The following is a 16,072-nucleotide window of genomic DNA, read 5'->3' on the forward strand; positions in this document are numbered from 1 at the left end:
GTAACAACTCTACTGCTGCTACTAACACTGCAGTACAAGGGAAAAAACTCCAGATAAACTTCTTGCATAACTTGTTTTACAGTCAGAGGTCTGCAAAGCACAGCTACCTTTGTCTTATTACGATGCTTAGTGCTGTCTGCTTTCTCTAGCTGTCCTGTGAGGAGAATAAGTGGGGATCTTGCCTTTCTAGCTGTAGAATATCCTGGCAAAGGAACCTTAGGAAAAGACACGCTCATTGATGTCTGTCTGTCTGGGAACAACAGTCTCAACCCCTAACTTGCAAAACTAATTGTGCTTACTTGATAGAGATGTTGCCGGTGTCTTGTCGTGGGTGTTTTCATGTCACTGAGTGATGGATAAGTATAGAAAAGCTAAAATTTAGGCTTCATAAATGAAACTTTCTACACCAATACAAATTCTTCAGTCTTGCGTCTTGTCATAGACCATTCATAAGGTCACTGATTATTCAAAAGATTGAGGACAAGTAAATAGTGAATGATCATATAAAAGCCCAGAAAATGTCTTACGAGATGTTCTCCCCCATAGTTAGTCATTTACATGACAGTTGAAGCATATTGCCAAGGTATATGCGAAGATAAATTTTATCCATCAAGGGTTAGAGGTTCAAGTATTTCCCAGCTCGATCAAGGTGATACTTGGTTTGTTTTTCAGTTGTGAAGGAAAGTAATTTATTGAAGAGTTATGTCATGATAGTATGTTCTTCTGTTAAGCTATAGTAGGCATCATTGTTCTTACAACAGTGGAAGTCCTTTCCTTGTGGCAGAATTATTTTGTTAAGAATCTGCACCAGTTTGCTTGCTTCATATATAAAATTTAAAACTGGAGTTTAGGTAACATGCTTTTCTCCACATCTTTCTCCCTTGCCCCACACTATTTGTTCAACCATGCAGAACTTAGGAAACTGGGGAAGTTGTTTTGCAGTAGATAAAACCTTTCTTAATGTTGCTTTCTATTTTAATACAGTATGTAATTTCCAGTGATTGAAACATGCATGAGTCCATATGAAGATGATAGGTTTATTGATGAGTAAACTTGCATATATTTCTGTTCTTTAATCAAACGATGCTTCCATTTGAGAAACTAGTAGCAGATTGCCAGTGTCGTCAGAAAGGGGCCCATAAGAGGAAGAGGCGTAGAAGAATACTGCTAATTCTGTAGAAATAATTGGGTTACCATGTGTTTCTGCTGCTGTCTACTTCTAGTTTTTAATGTGGGATTAAATAGTTGTAGCTTACTGATTTTTTTTTTTTTTTTAAATGAGTGATTCAACTGCAGTGCCTCTGTACCAGAAGAGACCTGTCTTTTGAGCAGCCTCGTAACACAGGTGTAGGAGGATACTTTTTGTTAAAGAACTATGTTTGGTCTGTATGTGTACTGATTTATCACCAAAATATAGTTAAATAGAGGATGGTGAAAGTCACCTTGGTAGTGAACTCAAAGATTTTAAAACTGCTTTTCTGACTAAAATTTAGAATTTAAATATTTTTTCTTCAATTATATTTAGGAATTTTATGTATTTTTGGCTTTGCCCATGAGGGATAGAGACCGCTGAAGATAGATGTGCATGGAATAAGAGAGCAACTATCTTGTGTCATCAGCTGTTGACTTTTTAAACACCTTAAAATACCTTTAAGACATTGCATTTTTTCTAATACAGTTTTCATACCCCACAGTGTTTATAGAGAGAGTACTGAAACGACTCTATGCCGAACCTTCACCATCTTCTCTTGCGCGTGTGTCAAGTAGAGAAGAGGAGGCAGTTGTCGGCAATCGAGGCTCAGCATCCAGTGAACAGAGTTTGGCTAATGTCCAGACTTCGTCAGCAGATGCAAGCACTTCAACTGATAGACCCTGCAAGTCGTGTCATGGTGAGACTGCATGGTTGGTTTTTCTGACAATATGGTTTCAAGTATAGTTACTTTACTTGTGGAGCGGTATTGTACTATCTACTTCATCTGTTGATTCCAACAGAGAAAATTTAAGGCACGTGCTGGTGGTACTTGGCCACTGACCTTTAGCATTCTAAGTCCTGAGAAAGCCAAGAAGTGATCTTGGTGTATATGCATGAGCACAGTGTTTATATTTAACCAGTAGGAAACTTCAGTCTAAGCTCTTTTTGGTTTAATGTCTGTTGAACAGTGAGAAAATGACATGTAGCTATACAACTCTGCTCAGCTATTAGAGTTACACCCCAAGAAATGTGGGGACTAATGATCCAGCACTTGCTCCTTCCCACTTGTTGCAACAGAAACCTCATGAGGCATGTAAACCCAGCAGAAGGCAAATATCAGTTCAGACACGGAGTTAGTACTCTCTTGAAGAGCGTTATTTTGTGTGTGTTTATGCAGTGGCAGTAGTATCTGAAATTTTGATGTGTAAGTAAGGATGTTGACTAAATGGGTTGTAAAATATGGGTAGTATGCCAGAAGAGGAAGTTGCAGAATGAGATAGCTGTGGTATTACTTGAGGATGAAAGGCTCAGTACATAAATGCAGAAGTGTGTATTGCTTTGCATTGTAGCTCACCTAAATGTAAGATTTTCCATAAATGAAAGAAATTGTTAAACTAATCTGATGTAAAAGATGTGTTTCCTGAGACTGTAAAAGCTTTTTTCTAGGGAGAACATTCATCTAGACCTGTTACTCACAAGTGAGGAAGAGCCAGATGTGCATGTGGAGTGAGACAGGAGGCTGAAGTTCTGGAAGTTAGCAAAATGAGTAGTAGGATTAGAACTCTGTACCCACAGAAGAACAGATGTTTGATGTTTTCTGGAGAGCTGGTTAACCTTTGAGAGGAACCTTCTCAAGGCACAAGAATTTTAACATGAAAAAAAATAAGCCAGTGTGGCAGGATGCCTGAGAGAGCTCAGGCATGTCAGGGAGGAGCTAACCAGGAGAAGGTACTCAGAGCTATGTCATCACTGTGGAAGCAGGCCCACACTACCCAAAAAATGAGCAAAGCGTGTCTGGTAACAGCCAACGGCACAGCGGCGCTGGACAAGTCAATAGTGACAAGGCAGGTCAAGGTAGTAGATGAAGTCTGTGAGCTAGGGTGTGCATCAGCTGGGGTGTGTGCCCATGCACAGGCCTGGCTGCAGTCTAGCTCAGACTGGGAGCTGCTTAAAAGCTTCAGCTTAAAAGGGACTCCTTAGTGATGCGAGGGGAACCCCTGCTGAGCTGCCTTCTTACAAGTCTTTCATAAGCACCTCTTTCTTTACAGCAATCTGGATCAACAGCTGAGTGATATGAGAGGGCTGCCTGTAAGTGCAGGAGCTCTGGGCTTATATAGCAAAAAGAAAACATGGAGGAGGTGAAGGCAGATGTTAACTAATGAAGAGAAATGCAGAGATGTAGCCTGAATATGCTGGGGTGAAGTTAAGAGGGCCAAAGATCAGCTGGAGTTGAAACTCTTGAGAAACATGGGATGGAACAGAAAGGGTGGGAGTGACAACAAGCTGTTTTAATGGATTTCCAATGAAAGCATGCTAAATCAGCATGACTATGGAGTTATTTCTTGAGCTAAAAGTGCTTTCATTTGTACTGAATCTATACTGTTCCTCATAAATTAGGGCCTTGCCAAATGAAGTGGGAGGTGAGGAGGAGAATTTAGTTGACCTGGTGATGTGTAACTGCTGATTGTTTGCACCTGGTTCCTAATACACTGTTCTTCGCTTCAATGAACCAAAAGCTTTGATACAGAATCCTAATAGAGGTTTTTATCTGTAGAACTCATGGGGAAGAGAACATAGAGCAAAAAGAGCAGTTCTTGATTTAGAAGTTTTGCAACAAAGCAACACGGATGTCCTTGAAACTACCAGCACACTAACTGAGCTCATTTTCTGTTCAAGGCAGGCAAGTCCTACAGTACCCCAGGAAGGCTTCTGCTTGCTTTAATGTCCTACAAATGAATACTTTAAGGGATTTAATTTTTTAAGAGAATGGCAATGATGAACTCGCAGGAAAAAGAGAAATTGGTTACCAGTCTGTGAAACCATCAGATAACATAAACATTCTCCCCTGCTTGTGACTTTCAAGGAGCTCTTGCAGGTTGTAATATTTTGGCATTGGACACTGAAAGTGCTCAGTTAGTGATAGGCTGTAAGTTTTTTGAGCTGTGAGTTGCATGGCCTTGAAATGGAAACAACGAAGGAATCCTTTTTTTTAATCGATCTATTTTAAGTAAATTCTTTCATGTAAACCAAAGGTTATGGACATAACTACAAAACAGCTTACCTATGAAGCAGCAGCAGTCTATAAGATAGGTAATGGGAAAGGAGAGTCATTTGGGTCTTTTTTTGTGTAGATACTGACTCCTTCATAGTTTATTTCAGATCTACAGAACCTCATGAAAAAAATTAATGTCAATAAGAACTAGAGGATTTATTTTAAAAGAAGCTGGCAAGAAGTCTTAAATGTTTTCTAACATTTACAGCTTTTACTGTAAATCTCATCACATTGCCTTTGACAGTTATTTTCAAATAGAGAACATTCTATGACCAATATGCATGAGCTAACCTCCACCCAGGTTCTTGGTCATTGGAATGAAGTTTGCATTATTGCCTCAAATGCCTACATTTGGAAGCACAGGAGGGACTTACTCCCATAAAATGTGAAGTGCATACTTTTAAATCCTGTAAATATTTGCATTTATATGCCTCTTTTGAGATCCAGTTGAAGTTGAGATGCATAAGGATGCAGACCATCAGGCCCCATGTTAACGACCTGTATTCTTATGTAATTTTGGAAAATGAATAACTTAGCATCAAAAATGGTTGTCCCAGAAAGCTCCCCACATAGCTTACGCTAAGATCCAGAATAAGAGACTGAAAGCGAGTTTAGAGAAATGTGACTATGAGGTCATCTTCTGTATGGTGTTTACATTTTCTTGGCATGGTGGGAATTCTGTTAGGGATGGAGAAAACATGTTGAGGTGCTTTGCCTCTTCTGAAGGAAGGAGGATAGTGTCTTGTATCTTCTTGAAAATAGAAAAAAAAATGTTTTTTAAAAGCAACCTAAAAAAAAAACCCAGACACCTGTCTGTGGCCAGGATTTCTACTCCAAACCTAGTCTTTGGCTTCTAATTGTCCTAAATTGGTAGAACAAGGGAAATGTCTGAAGGAGTGAATGTAAGGAAAGAGAGAAATGAATTTTTTGACTGAAGTGTCTGGAGGACAGAACTTGTCTGAAGAAAATGCATGGATGGCCCTGGCTGTTACTTGATTGAGCTGATGTAGTGCATATGCTTGAGAAATTAAACTCCTGAGGAATCCAGTGCAGTAAACAGCCTTAGAGGCTCGTTAAACAATTCAGCTTCATTTTAGTTAATTACTCTTAAAAGTTGTCTGCTGTGAATAAACTGAAGAGCAATGGAGGTTGTCATTATTATACAACAATGTATTGTCAGACATTCGTATCTTCCCCTCACAAGGATTTTAAGAGTCTTTCTTTACAAGCTATATTACAATGGAATTGTATTGCAAACCCAGAAGAGATACTTGCAGCCATAGAGAATTTGACTGAAAACACCAGCCTCTAGTGGATCTGGTAGAAATGTGCCCAAGCACATCTACAAGCTAGTAGCTGTGTGCTCAGGGGGCTGGGGGGCAATAGAGAGCTGGAGTTTGGGGAAGGAGGGGAGAGGAAAAACACCCCACCCCACCTCTGAACAAACAAACACCAGCACCACCCCTAAACAACTGTTCAGTCTGAGTGGGCTGAAAATACAGTATCTGTAATTTCTGTTGTGACAGAAGCAGCCTTGTAGGTCAGGCTGCAGTTCCCTACTAATGCTGCTTTGGTTAGGTTTATTTGCTGCTGGGTGGCAGATTCTTTTCTTTTCCAGAATCCTTAAGTATTTCCTCTTCCCTTCTTAGCTGCCATAGAGAAATCTACCAGCATCTGTGACAACTAAACACAGTTTTAAAAGTAGCTCTTCTGATAGTATGTAGCAGTTGCCTAATTGGAGTAGAGAATGCCACCTTGAGCTGTAAACAAGCTCTAAACCCAATTGTAGCTGGTTGCAGGAAAGCTAATTATCTTGAGAAAGGAAACAAAAAATAGGATGTGTGCAAGGACTTGATGAAATGGATGATATGGTCCTGAGCTGAGCCCAGCTGTGGCATGGTAATTTTGTGTATAGTTGGCATCCTTGCTGTCCACCTTGTCTCCACGTGAAACTCTTCTTAATGATGACAGAACAGGCTGTATGAGGTGCCTCTTCTGCTCCCACTTACACTTATTACTGAAGCTGCTGATGACAAAATTGTGGTTATTCAGAGTCAAATTTCGTCTTTCCTGCTCTGACATAATCCTAACTTCCACGTGTCTTTTGTACCAATGGTATCCTCTATTATTTAAAAAGTGGGAATGCTTATTATGTGAACTTGGTATTGAATATGTTCAGGGCAAATGATTTTTCCATCCTCTTTTATACCTCTTTGATTGGCATTATTTTTGTACAAAGAGGAGAATGGACTCTTACTGATGGCTTCCAGTTACGGAATTTTAAGAACATGGGTTGAGGGGAGGAATTTAAAACTTAAAACTTGCTGGCTTTCATTCTGATGAACACATCTCTTTATTTCCTGGTCTAGTTTCAGGTAAGCTATGGTAATGACAAAATCACTTCATCAGTGAAGGTAATTAACTAATTGCAATTTAGATTCAATGTTGTTGCCTTTACTTAAAAAAAATCTCTTGACTGAAAGGGATGTATTTGATTTTTTTGAGAAGTGTGTTGAACAAATAGGATCTGCAGCACTAGGAGAAATAATGGAGCTCTATTATCCTTCTGCTGCAGCTAGAACTCTTAGACACCTAATCACAATATTACTTATAATCATAGACAGTTAAATAACTTGCAGTTAGCTGAATAGTTTTTCATCATTGCCTCCTAGATTCAGCTTTCAGGGGAAAAAAAATATCTGGGATTACTTTTTTTAATTAGCTGTCCTGTAATTGTGCTCCTGCTGCCTGCCTGTAGTCATACTGTGCTCTGCAAAGTGTTCTGTTTCTTGCTTTCCTTGAGCAAAGATTTTTTTTTTTTTTTTGTATTTCACTCTGGCTTTGTGTTGTGCATTTTTGTTTTCATTACTTTTTCCAATGGTATGTAGGTGTTTTCAGGGATTGTAGGTGAAAATTTTTCCTCAGACAATGAGTGAGAGCAAGAGGAAGAAGGATGGATTGTTTGTTTTGCTTTTTTTATCTGTGACAAAGAATGGCTCTTATAATGTAATGAAACTAAGGGTGAGTTCTAATGGCAAATCTTGGCTCCAATAAAAATGAGCTATAATGCAGCCTTTCTAGATAATGTAGGAGTTAGTGTGCAGGAGGAAGGTGGCGAGGGAAATAAATTGGATCTCTCTTGTTCCTGTGTTTTTATGAATTCCCTATCTCAACATTTAGCCTTGTGAACGGGTCTTTATTGGCCTCAATTTCCTTCTGAAGGTTTTGATTTTCATCAGTCTAAACAAAAAGAAATTAATAAGGAGGTATTACTAAACATTTCATGCTCTCCACAGGGCAGAGATCTGGGAGGGGAGCTGCTGTAGGAGTTGATTCCAGATCCTAAGCCATAGGCAAATACTAGCTCCTTAGAGATCTGGCTAGTGAAGCCTTATGCTCACCTAATTTTCTGAGATGCGTGGTGGTCACAAAGACCACGAGCAGGTTGCCATGCACCAATCATACTTCCTCACATGTGGGAAAAGGTGGGATGAAAGAGACTGGTACTTCTGCTTGTCCATGCAGTGAAAATGTGCTACTTCTTGAACATCAAAGGATACTAGACTTATTTCTGTTTAAAGATGTGTGCATAAAGTCAGTCCAGAGAATTCAGTATTGCTGTCTGCGCTACTGTGTAGTGACCAATGGTCTCATCAAAAAGAATACTGGAATAAAACGAGTGGTCTTGCACTGCTTCCTCACAAGGTACTCCAACAATTTGTTGCTTGAGTGCTTTCTGAGCCAGAGGACAATGTGTATCTGTTTCATTGTCTGACTTTTTTTCCTAACATATATTTGAGCAACAGATTAATGAAATTGCCCAATTTGGAATAGATGTATACACCTTTAAGTTGTACTTGGCAAATGGGGAAATGTGTCATTCAAAACAGAACAGCAGATGCCTTCAGAAGTTTGAAGTGAACTCTGCAGATGAAAGTTCTTTTTCATTTGGGGTAAATAAAACAAGTTACAGTAACCGTTATGATTAAATGTGCAAAAGATAGTATATGTTTTTCTGTATTTAAAAAGAGGTGAATCTTTGGAATTCTTTTTCATACAGCTTTTTCTTAGCCAAAAACTGTCTTGAGCGACTTTTCTTGTTTATTCCAATAAAGTGCAGCTAATGAGGGAGTTGGATTGGGCCCTAATATTTGCAGAGGCGAGAAAATTTTCTGTTGGCTATCTTAGTAAGATTGGGCACTAGAGATACTTCAAACAAGCTAAAGGAATTGCATTTCAGTAGTGAGCTATATTAGCTCTTTGTAAAAAAAGTTGTGTTATTTTGAGAGGTAAGTTCCTACATGCAGCAGTGAACTTGTAGAGAAATAATTCATCAACTACTTCAGTCACGCAGCAAGGTAGCCTGTTTCTGCTATTCTCTGATGGTTATCATTTGAGTAAAACACATGACCAGCAGTGTTGTAAAAGCTAGCTTGCTTATTATCAGCAGCATTTTTTTCTCTTGGCCCAGTGTGACTTGTTTAGTATTGAGAGAGAGAATCCTGCTGAAGACTTAGGAATTACACAGCACTCCAAGGAAAGGGGTTGTACTTTGCACAGAAGACTTCTTGAGATTAAAGGTTCCCTGCCTTTGTGTAAAGCATTTGCATGTGTTGACCGAAGACAGGAAAACACTCCTGTGAAAGTAACCTTGTGAACAGAGGATAACTGTACACAGTAACACCGTGTTCCTGAAGTTACTCTATCTATGATGACTTGCTGTGACAGACTGAATTAACTGTAGCTTAATGCTCAGAAACTTAGATGTTATCTGAACAAAAATGTGTCTACATTGAGGTACGGGGTTATAGTTAGGATAACCACATTTGTTTTACAATATACATAGTGATGAAGGATAATTTGGTGATTTCACATTGATCAGCTGGAAGAGTACCTATTTTTCAGTACCTTGGTTCAGGAGGATCCTTGAGTTGCCTATGTTCTACAGTTAATCACTGAAATCACCTCGACTACAACTTGTGAATGGTTTTTGAAGGAGGCACACTTTGTGTTCAGGCCATCTAAAAATCATTCTAGTGTTGTGTGCCACCGTTCTGAGCTGCAGGTAGGGGATGATTTAAGGATACTGCAAAACAGCCTTAAAGAAAATATACACTGTGTCTGTCTGAGATAAAAGCAGACTGGGTAGTAGGCAATTTTACATGGCTGGAAGCTTTACCCTAAGCTCCTTCTTAAAAAGGCCGGGTATTTGTTTTCACAGGATAGCAAAAGATAACACAGCTAGTCAAGCTACTGGCACGCTCCTGGGTGTAACCTTGGTAACAGAGTAGTTTGGATGCACTTCCCTTCTCTCTGCACAGGGGTGATGCACAGCAGAAGGAGGTCGAGAGTGCTGTGGAGAAGAACATGCGTAGGAGACAACTCAATTCCAAATATTTACTCTCTACCTTTAGCTTGCCTTTAAGACTTATGTCCTTTGGTTTTGTGGATTTTGTAAACATCTTTTGGATGTTGTGGGTTGTTTATTTTTTCCATAAAATAAAACTTCAGAAATGGGATTCATGAGTTCTGACTAGTAGAAAGAGCAGCATTCTTGAATATCTTCAGTATCTGATTACTTTGACACGTTTTGTAAGATTAGTTATTTGCTTCATGGCAATGCTTACTACCATATAACCATCCCATCTCTTCTAATCCAAGGACATCCACAGCCCCCAGGCTGGAAAAGTTCATTTTTTAATGGCTTGAGATTAGAGAATTGATTTTTTTTTCTTCTTTAATTGGTATGAATCATGACTCTTTTACATGCCATAAGTTATTACTGTTCTTTGTAAGATGAGGTGTTACACATAGTCCCCCAAATTCATGTCACTGCTTCCATGACTGAAGCATTTGAGTTAGAACTGCTGTAAATGGAATGGAAGACTTTGTAAAACAAAGATGACCATGCAAACTTAAGAGACCCTGGAATTATTCGTAAGGTATGAACTCAAGAAACGTTTATGTCCTTGTAATTTAAAGCTGCCACCACTTAACACTTGATAATTAATCAGCCTATACATGTGGGGAGGAGTCAATGCAAGTCCTGCTGTTCAGCAGTTTGGCATCGTCTTCATAGGAAGGAGCATATATTGAAGGTGTATTTCAAATTAGCTTTCAGTGGATCATTTTCCAAATCATAAAATTGTCTTTATCTTCATGTATTATTCCTTTTTCCTTATTATCCTTTCAAGTAAGCATCATCAACACGAGTTTGACATTTTCTGTTTTGTTGATGAAAAAAAGTAACTCTAGTGTGTTCTCAAAACACCTGTGATATAGCTTTTAAAAAGTGCCTTGAATGGTCTGAGATGTACTTTCTCCTCAGTACTGGTCATGCTGAGAACTGTCAGATTGCATGCTTCCATATGATGTGTGTATTTAAATTGCATATCAGAAACATAAGAATAACTTGGAACTGCATATTAGGTATGGTACTTAGGTGTTAGTCCAACCATAGCCACAGCTCAATAATAGATTATTGTCATCTGGGATCTTCTAGCAAGTTTGCAGTGTAAGTAGGCTAATTGTGTCTACCTGCCAAAGATGTTCTTCCTGTGTATTATTTTAACAGCTTTGTTTGGTTTAGAGAGGTGAGAAGGGAGGGCTAAAGCTGTGTCTGTGCTGATTTGTGGAGCTGGCTGAGTGGAAAAAACACACACCATCTCAAATGCAACATAGAGACATGTAGCTGGAGCAGAGATGCCTCTGTTGTACCTACAGCATTACTACTTGTCTGGGGAACAAAAAAGTTTGTACAGCCACTCTTGAAAGCATTTTTAAGTATCTACAAACCCAGTCTACTGCCACTATTAAAAACAGTTGGAAAGCTAACCCCTGGCACTCCACCACCTCAAAAAAGAAAGGCAGACAGCAGAGAAAGGGTGAGCTCTCTTGGGCAGACACTGCTGAGGGTAGCCATGTGTGGCTTTCAGACTCTTTGCACCCTTCAGAACAGCATAGGATGTGTTTAAAAGGTCTGCAAATGGGCAAACCAGTTCTTTGATTCTATTTCTGTTGCTTCTGTCACTTCATAATCTGCTCCCCGTCCATCTTGTATGAAACAAGAATGTGTTCTTAAAGAATGTGTAAAAGTGTGGAGTGTCTTTTAAAATAACACTTTAAGTGAAAGCTTATTCCGAAGTTAGGGCAGAAGAATTGTCTAACATAAGGGGGATTTCTGGTGGGAAGAGCTAACCTGTGGAGTGTTTATTTGTAGCTGCTGCAGTCTTGTTGGTTACATGATCATTTCAGTGTTCACCACTGGAGGTTCTCTTGCTTTGTTTTCCTTTATAAGGGTTTTCAAGAGCACTTTCTATCATTGCCGTAGTCGGGAAAACCTTTGAAAATCTATGCTGAGATCAGTAGCCAGATACTTTGTTTCTTTTCTGTGTTCTGTAGGTAGTGGTGACACAGTTCTGCCTCCAAGAAGAATGTACACAGTGAGTCTTCCACTAGAGGGTCATGTTGCAGTCACTCCAGATACTACTGGCATTTCAGTTCCTGAACCCTCAGACAGTAGTGGTGACTCAACAGGTAAGTCTGCATGCTTGTTACTATGAGCAGTTATTCTCAAGAGAAACTTGTTGGCAACTCTTAGCAAGTAGATCCCCATTGCATCAATGAAGTGTTTAAACTGCTGCTGCCAGAGGGTGTCGCTGTTTGCAGCGTGACCGGAATGAGGCTGTTCATCCAAACGCGTGAGTTCCTGTCCCGTGTAAGCATTCGAAGTCCAGATCCAGCACTTGACTTGAGCCACACAGTGCCACTGGTCTTACTGAAGTTACATGGAGAGTAATGAATAGGAAATCCTCAGCCTCTCCCACTCAAGTGCCACTTGTGTATTCATAGTATATCTGCTTACACTCTTACTGTTTTTTGAGAGTGAATGTTAGATAAAACTGGTTTAATAACTCTCACTTCTGGTGTTCTGAGAAATTAGGCAGAGACTTAGCAACTGTTCGAATTTACTTCTGATTAGAGTGAATGTTCACTTGATTGAAGTTCATGGGGGGAGTTAGCAGTCCCTTTTCCAGTCCTTGGAAATGGGCTCTGCCTCTCTTCTCAGCTCCATTGAGAACCTGAGTCTCAAAGCAATAAAATAGACAGAAGCATGACTAGTGGCACAGGAAGAATGTTCGTTCTTGGTGTGAAGTAGCTTAAAGATGAGGGGTTTTGGCCTAGAGAGGAAGTGACTTTATCAGAATGATGTAACAGTAGGTCTTGATAGGAGGGCATTCTAATGCACACTGTGCTTTTCCTTTTCTACTGCACTTCCTGGAAAATGGAGCATGCTGTACATGTGCTGAGCAGCAGAAGGCTGATGTGCTGGCCTTTCCTGGCATTTGAATTTTGTAGTAAAGGAAATACAGTATCACAGTATTATTAGGATTGGAAGAGACCTCACAGATCATCAAGTCCAACCCTTTACCACAGAGCTCAAGGCTAGACCATGGCACCAAGTGCCACGTTCTGCTACATTTTGCAGAAATTCCAGCAAGCAGAAACCCAACTCAAAAAATTATCTTAATGAGACAGATTTGATCAACAACGACATATTATCACCGTATTTAGGGATTAGAACGTGTCAATGACAACCTAGTTGATATTTCAGTGTGATTTACTGTGTCATTTGAATAAACCAAGAAAATTATGAATACATGTCTATCTGAAATACTGTAACAAGATTATCAAGAGAAATAGATATGCCATTGCTGATATTTCATTGCAATAAATTCATGTTTGGAAGAATATTCAGTTACTAGAATACTAATTTAGACGTCAGCTGGTATCAGAGCTATTTAGAAGTTGATTACAATTCTGCATCAACATTTCTTGTTAGCTATAAAATGTGTTTAGGATTTTTTTTTTTCTGTTACAGTTCCTTAAACTAATAGTTATGTTATGATTGATATGATCAGAGTGAAAGAAATCCTGTCCAGACTAGCTTCTGAACAAGGGAGAGAAAGAAAAAAAAAAAAGGGGGGGGGGAAGCCAAGTAGGTCTGTGTGAATATCTCAGTGCGTTTCTCCATCTGTCTGCATTTTTTTTTTCAGCACTTGAGATACTTTTTCTAGTTTCCTTTGTGTGAAGTAAATTCTGTCCAGGTATGTCCTTAACATCATCCAGTCCACCTGTGCATGCATAAGTGACTAATGGTGTGGGGATTGAAAATTTTATGAAGCATCTTGTCTTCCATGGCTAATTCCTTTATATGTTTCCCAGAGGTGGCGGGAGTAAAGCTGCTCTTTCAGGATTGCTTTCTTCATGAGAGCAGGGGAGGAAGGTGTAGAAATAAGAAGAAAACTCTGAGACTACCTTGTATTTCAAGAGAATTAAATTTATCCCACATGATTTGAATAATAGAATTAGGTGGTTAATTTTTTAAATCTCTCTTCACTGTGGTGGAGGAATTGAGTGATTCTGGCATGATCCATGCCAAGCTTCTGCTGACTGAGTTGAGTAACTGGAATTAGGCAGGCAAGGAGGAAGTAATGCTTTTAATTTCTTCTGGTTGTCAACATAGGTTTGTGTTGACTTTTAGAAATGCATCAGTAGGTACCACTTTGGGTTAGTATATGACAAAGTTGAATGGTGGCATTCCTGTTTCTTATTTTAAGACAGGTGACACTGTATCTTGCCTTAAGATATAGCAGCTTGTTTCTTCCAAAAGGTAAACTTCACTGCTTCTTCCGAGATTCTCTAAGCTACCGTAACAGAATAGAGCGCATAAATATTCTGGGTTCTGTGCACAAAATAGTGTACTGGATTAGAAATTCTCTCTGAAGTGCTTTAATATTAAATTCCTATTTCCAAGTAGAGCTGCAAAGTGATATTTGCTGTTTCTTAGACTCCTGTCAAAGCACATTCCTGACCAAATGACTATGGAAAATACAATGACTGTGTGGAGCAGTTCAGGAATATGAAGTAGTTGAAGGCACTTGGAAAAATGGATATATTGCTGGCATATTTTTTCATTTTTGATTTCAGAAGCCATTATTTTTTGTTATTGTTATGTCTCACTTCTATTTGCCTTCATTTTCAAACCACAGTGCAATATTCATCTGTTAATATCCTGTGGTTACTCTCTTGATGATGTCCTACCCAGTTCTGGTGAAAACCTTTATACAGACAAAAGGAGTAGGACAAAACTGTGCTTTGTCCTACCTCCTCATGGCTTGTTATGAGACATCTTTAGTTGAAGGAGTCTGGTCTGGATGCTCTGTTTCCATGCAGAGAAGTCATCAGGATAAATAGAAGCAAATTACTCTTTTTTTCCTACCTTGTGGCTGCTGGGAAGTCTGAAATAATGTGGAAGGTGGTACTTTTGTGGGACACCACCTTCATATAGTTAAACTTGCTTGTTGGCTTGAGGCATTGGAATTGTACATGATAGGTGTATACAAGGTAGTTACTAATGTAGCTGGCCTTGGGACTTTTGCTGCTTTTACTGGTTTCTGTCAGAAAGGACAGTACTTAAAAATATCAGTAGTGCTGCAGTGAGAAGTTCAGCCTGAGGGAATGATTTTAGAGATCTCTCACTACACACAAGTAATCAAGATACTCAAACATTTGGACTTAGTGATCAGCAGATGATACATTTGGTAAAGGCATGATCAAGTAGTCTTTTGCTGTAGTGTCTTGGTTCACTTAACTGTTTAAGGCGACTGTTTTCAGAGGAATTAATAACACTTAAGCCTGTGTTTGTTGTTAAAGAGATGCTGGTATAAATCATTTGTTGACTGCTTATGTTCTTGGCAGGTGGTTGGGAATGTGATATATTACAGAAGTGATACTGAGCACACCAAGGGAACAATATGTTTTAAACATCTGAGGCTGGCAGCAAGCCTTTTGCACTGGGGTGGTGGGTAGCACCAGCCATGAAACTCAAGCATTAGGAATCTTTCTGTAGCCTTCAAGCCAGAGGGACTGTGTAATTTTAACCTTCTCTACCTGTTACAGGAGGTCTTACCCCACACTGATCGCAGCAGTTTGTATTTAAAACAAACAAACAAAACTGGAAAAGAAGTGAAGAAAAAATTGTGCATGTTTCAAAGAAGTGATGGAGGCCCCATTACTTCCCTCTGATTTGTCCTAATAGTTATTTGGTCTCCCTCTATTGGAAAAAAAAGGCAGGTTTAGAATTGCTTTTTTTCCTTTCTTGCATTTGAGTAAAGAGTCTTTATGAAGCAGTATTTTCTTGCCACAAAGCAGCACAGGAATCAGGTCACCATCAATCTTCTTGATTAAATACGTTCGTTTGTGTACTGTCCCAAAATACTTACTTCAGTTCTCAAGTCACTTCTGTAGCTCTTACATGCATCTCCATTTCAGTACTGCGTGACTTCAACAAGGCCCTGTGTTGAAATAAAAGAATCTTTGTATTTCTGCTCTGGGGGGTTGTATGTCAATATTTTTCTGCCCCAGCATTCCATCAAGAACTCCTCTTATTTGCTGCCTTGGTACCTTGGCCATTGCCAAAAGTCAGGCTCTTGGAAAATGTTTTCTGCTAGACAATCATTTAACATTTCCATGGTTGAGTGTCTTTTTGGTGTAGGGTTAGTTTGGTTTTGCCTTGGTTGCTGGTTGCTTTCTTTCATTTAGGCTTATGTGTGACTTCCATGTTCTCATTGTTGTTGATTTTTTTTTTTAATACCAACGGTAATTTTTAGTGTTAATCGCTGATGAAAAAGCCAAATAGCTGTAATCCTCCTGCGAGTCCCTGCAGAACTGGACCTTTGGGGTTTTTTGTTAATAGTTTGGGTTTTTTTACTTGTCTCAAAACATCTCAGAATCTCAATGCTGTGAGTACTCAAACTGTCCTGCAA

General features: G+C 39.2%; 1 protein-coding gene across 1 annotated transcript in view; it reads left to right on the forward strand.

Annotated features, from left to right (window-relative positions):
- Positions 1-16,072, forward strand: part of ERICH1 (glutamate rich 1) — a 48,701-nt gene that overhangs the window by 7,559 nt on the left and 25,070 nt on the right. The window contains exons 2-3 of the mRNA XM_064145889.1: positions 1,695-1,889; positions 11,646-11,780. Coding sequence (XP_064001959.1) covers positions 1,695-1,889; positions 11,646-11,780 — 330 coding nt within the window. The remainder of the gene's footprint in view (positions 1-1,694; positions 1,890-11,645; positions 11,781-16,072) is intronic.

The sequence above is a fragment of the Pogoniulus pusillus genome, chromosome 7 (genome assembly GCF_015220805.1).
Source record: "Pogoniulus pusillus isolate bPogPus1 chromosome 7, bPogPus1.pri, whole genome shotgun sequence".
Classification (NCBI taxonomy): Eukaryota; Metazoa; Chordata; class Aves; order Piciformes; family Lybiidae; genus Pogoniulus; species Pogoniulus pusillus.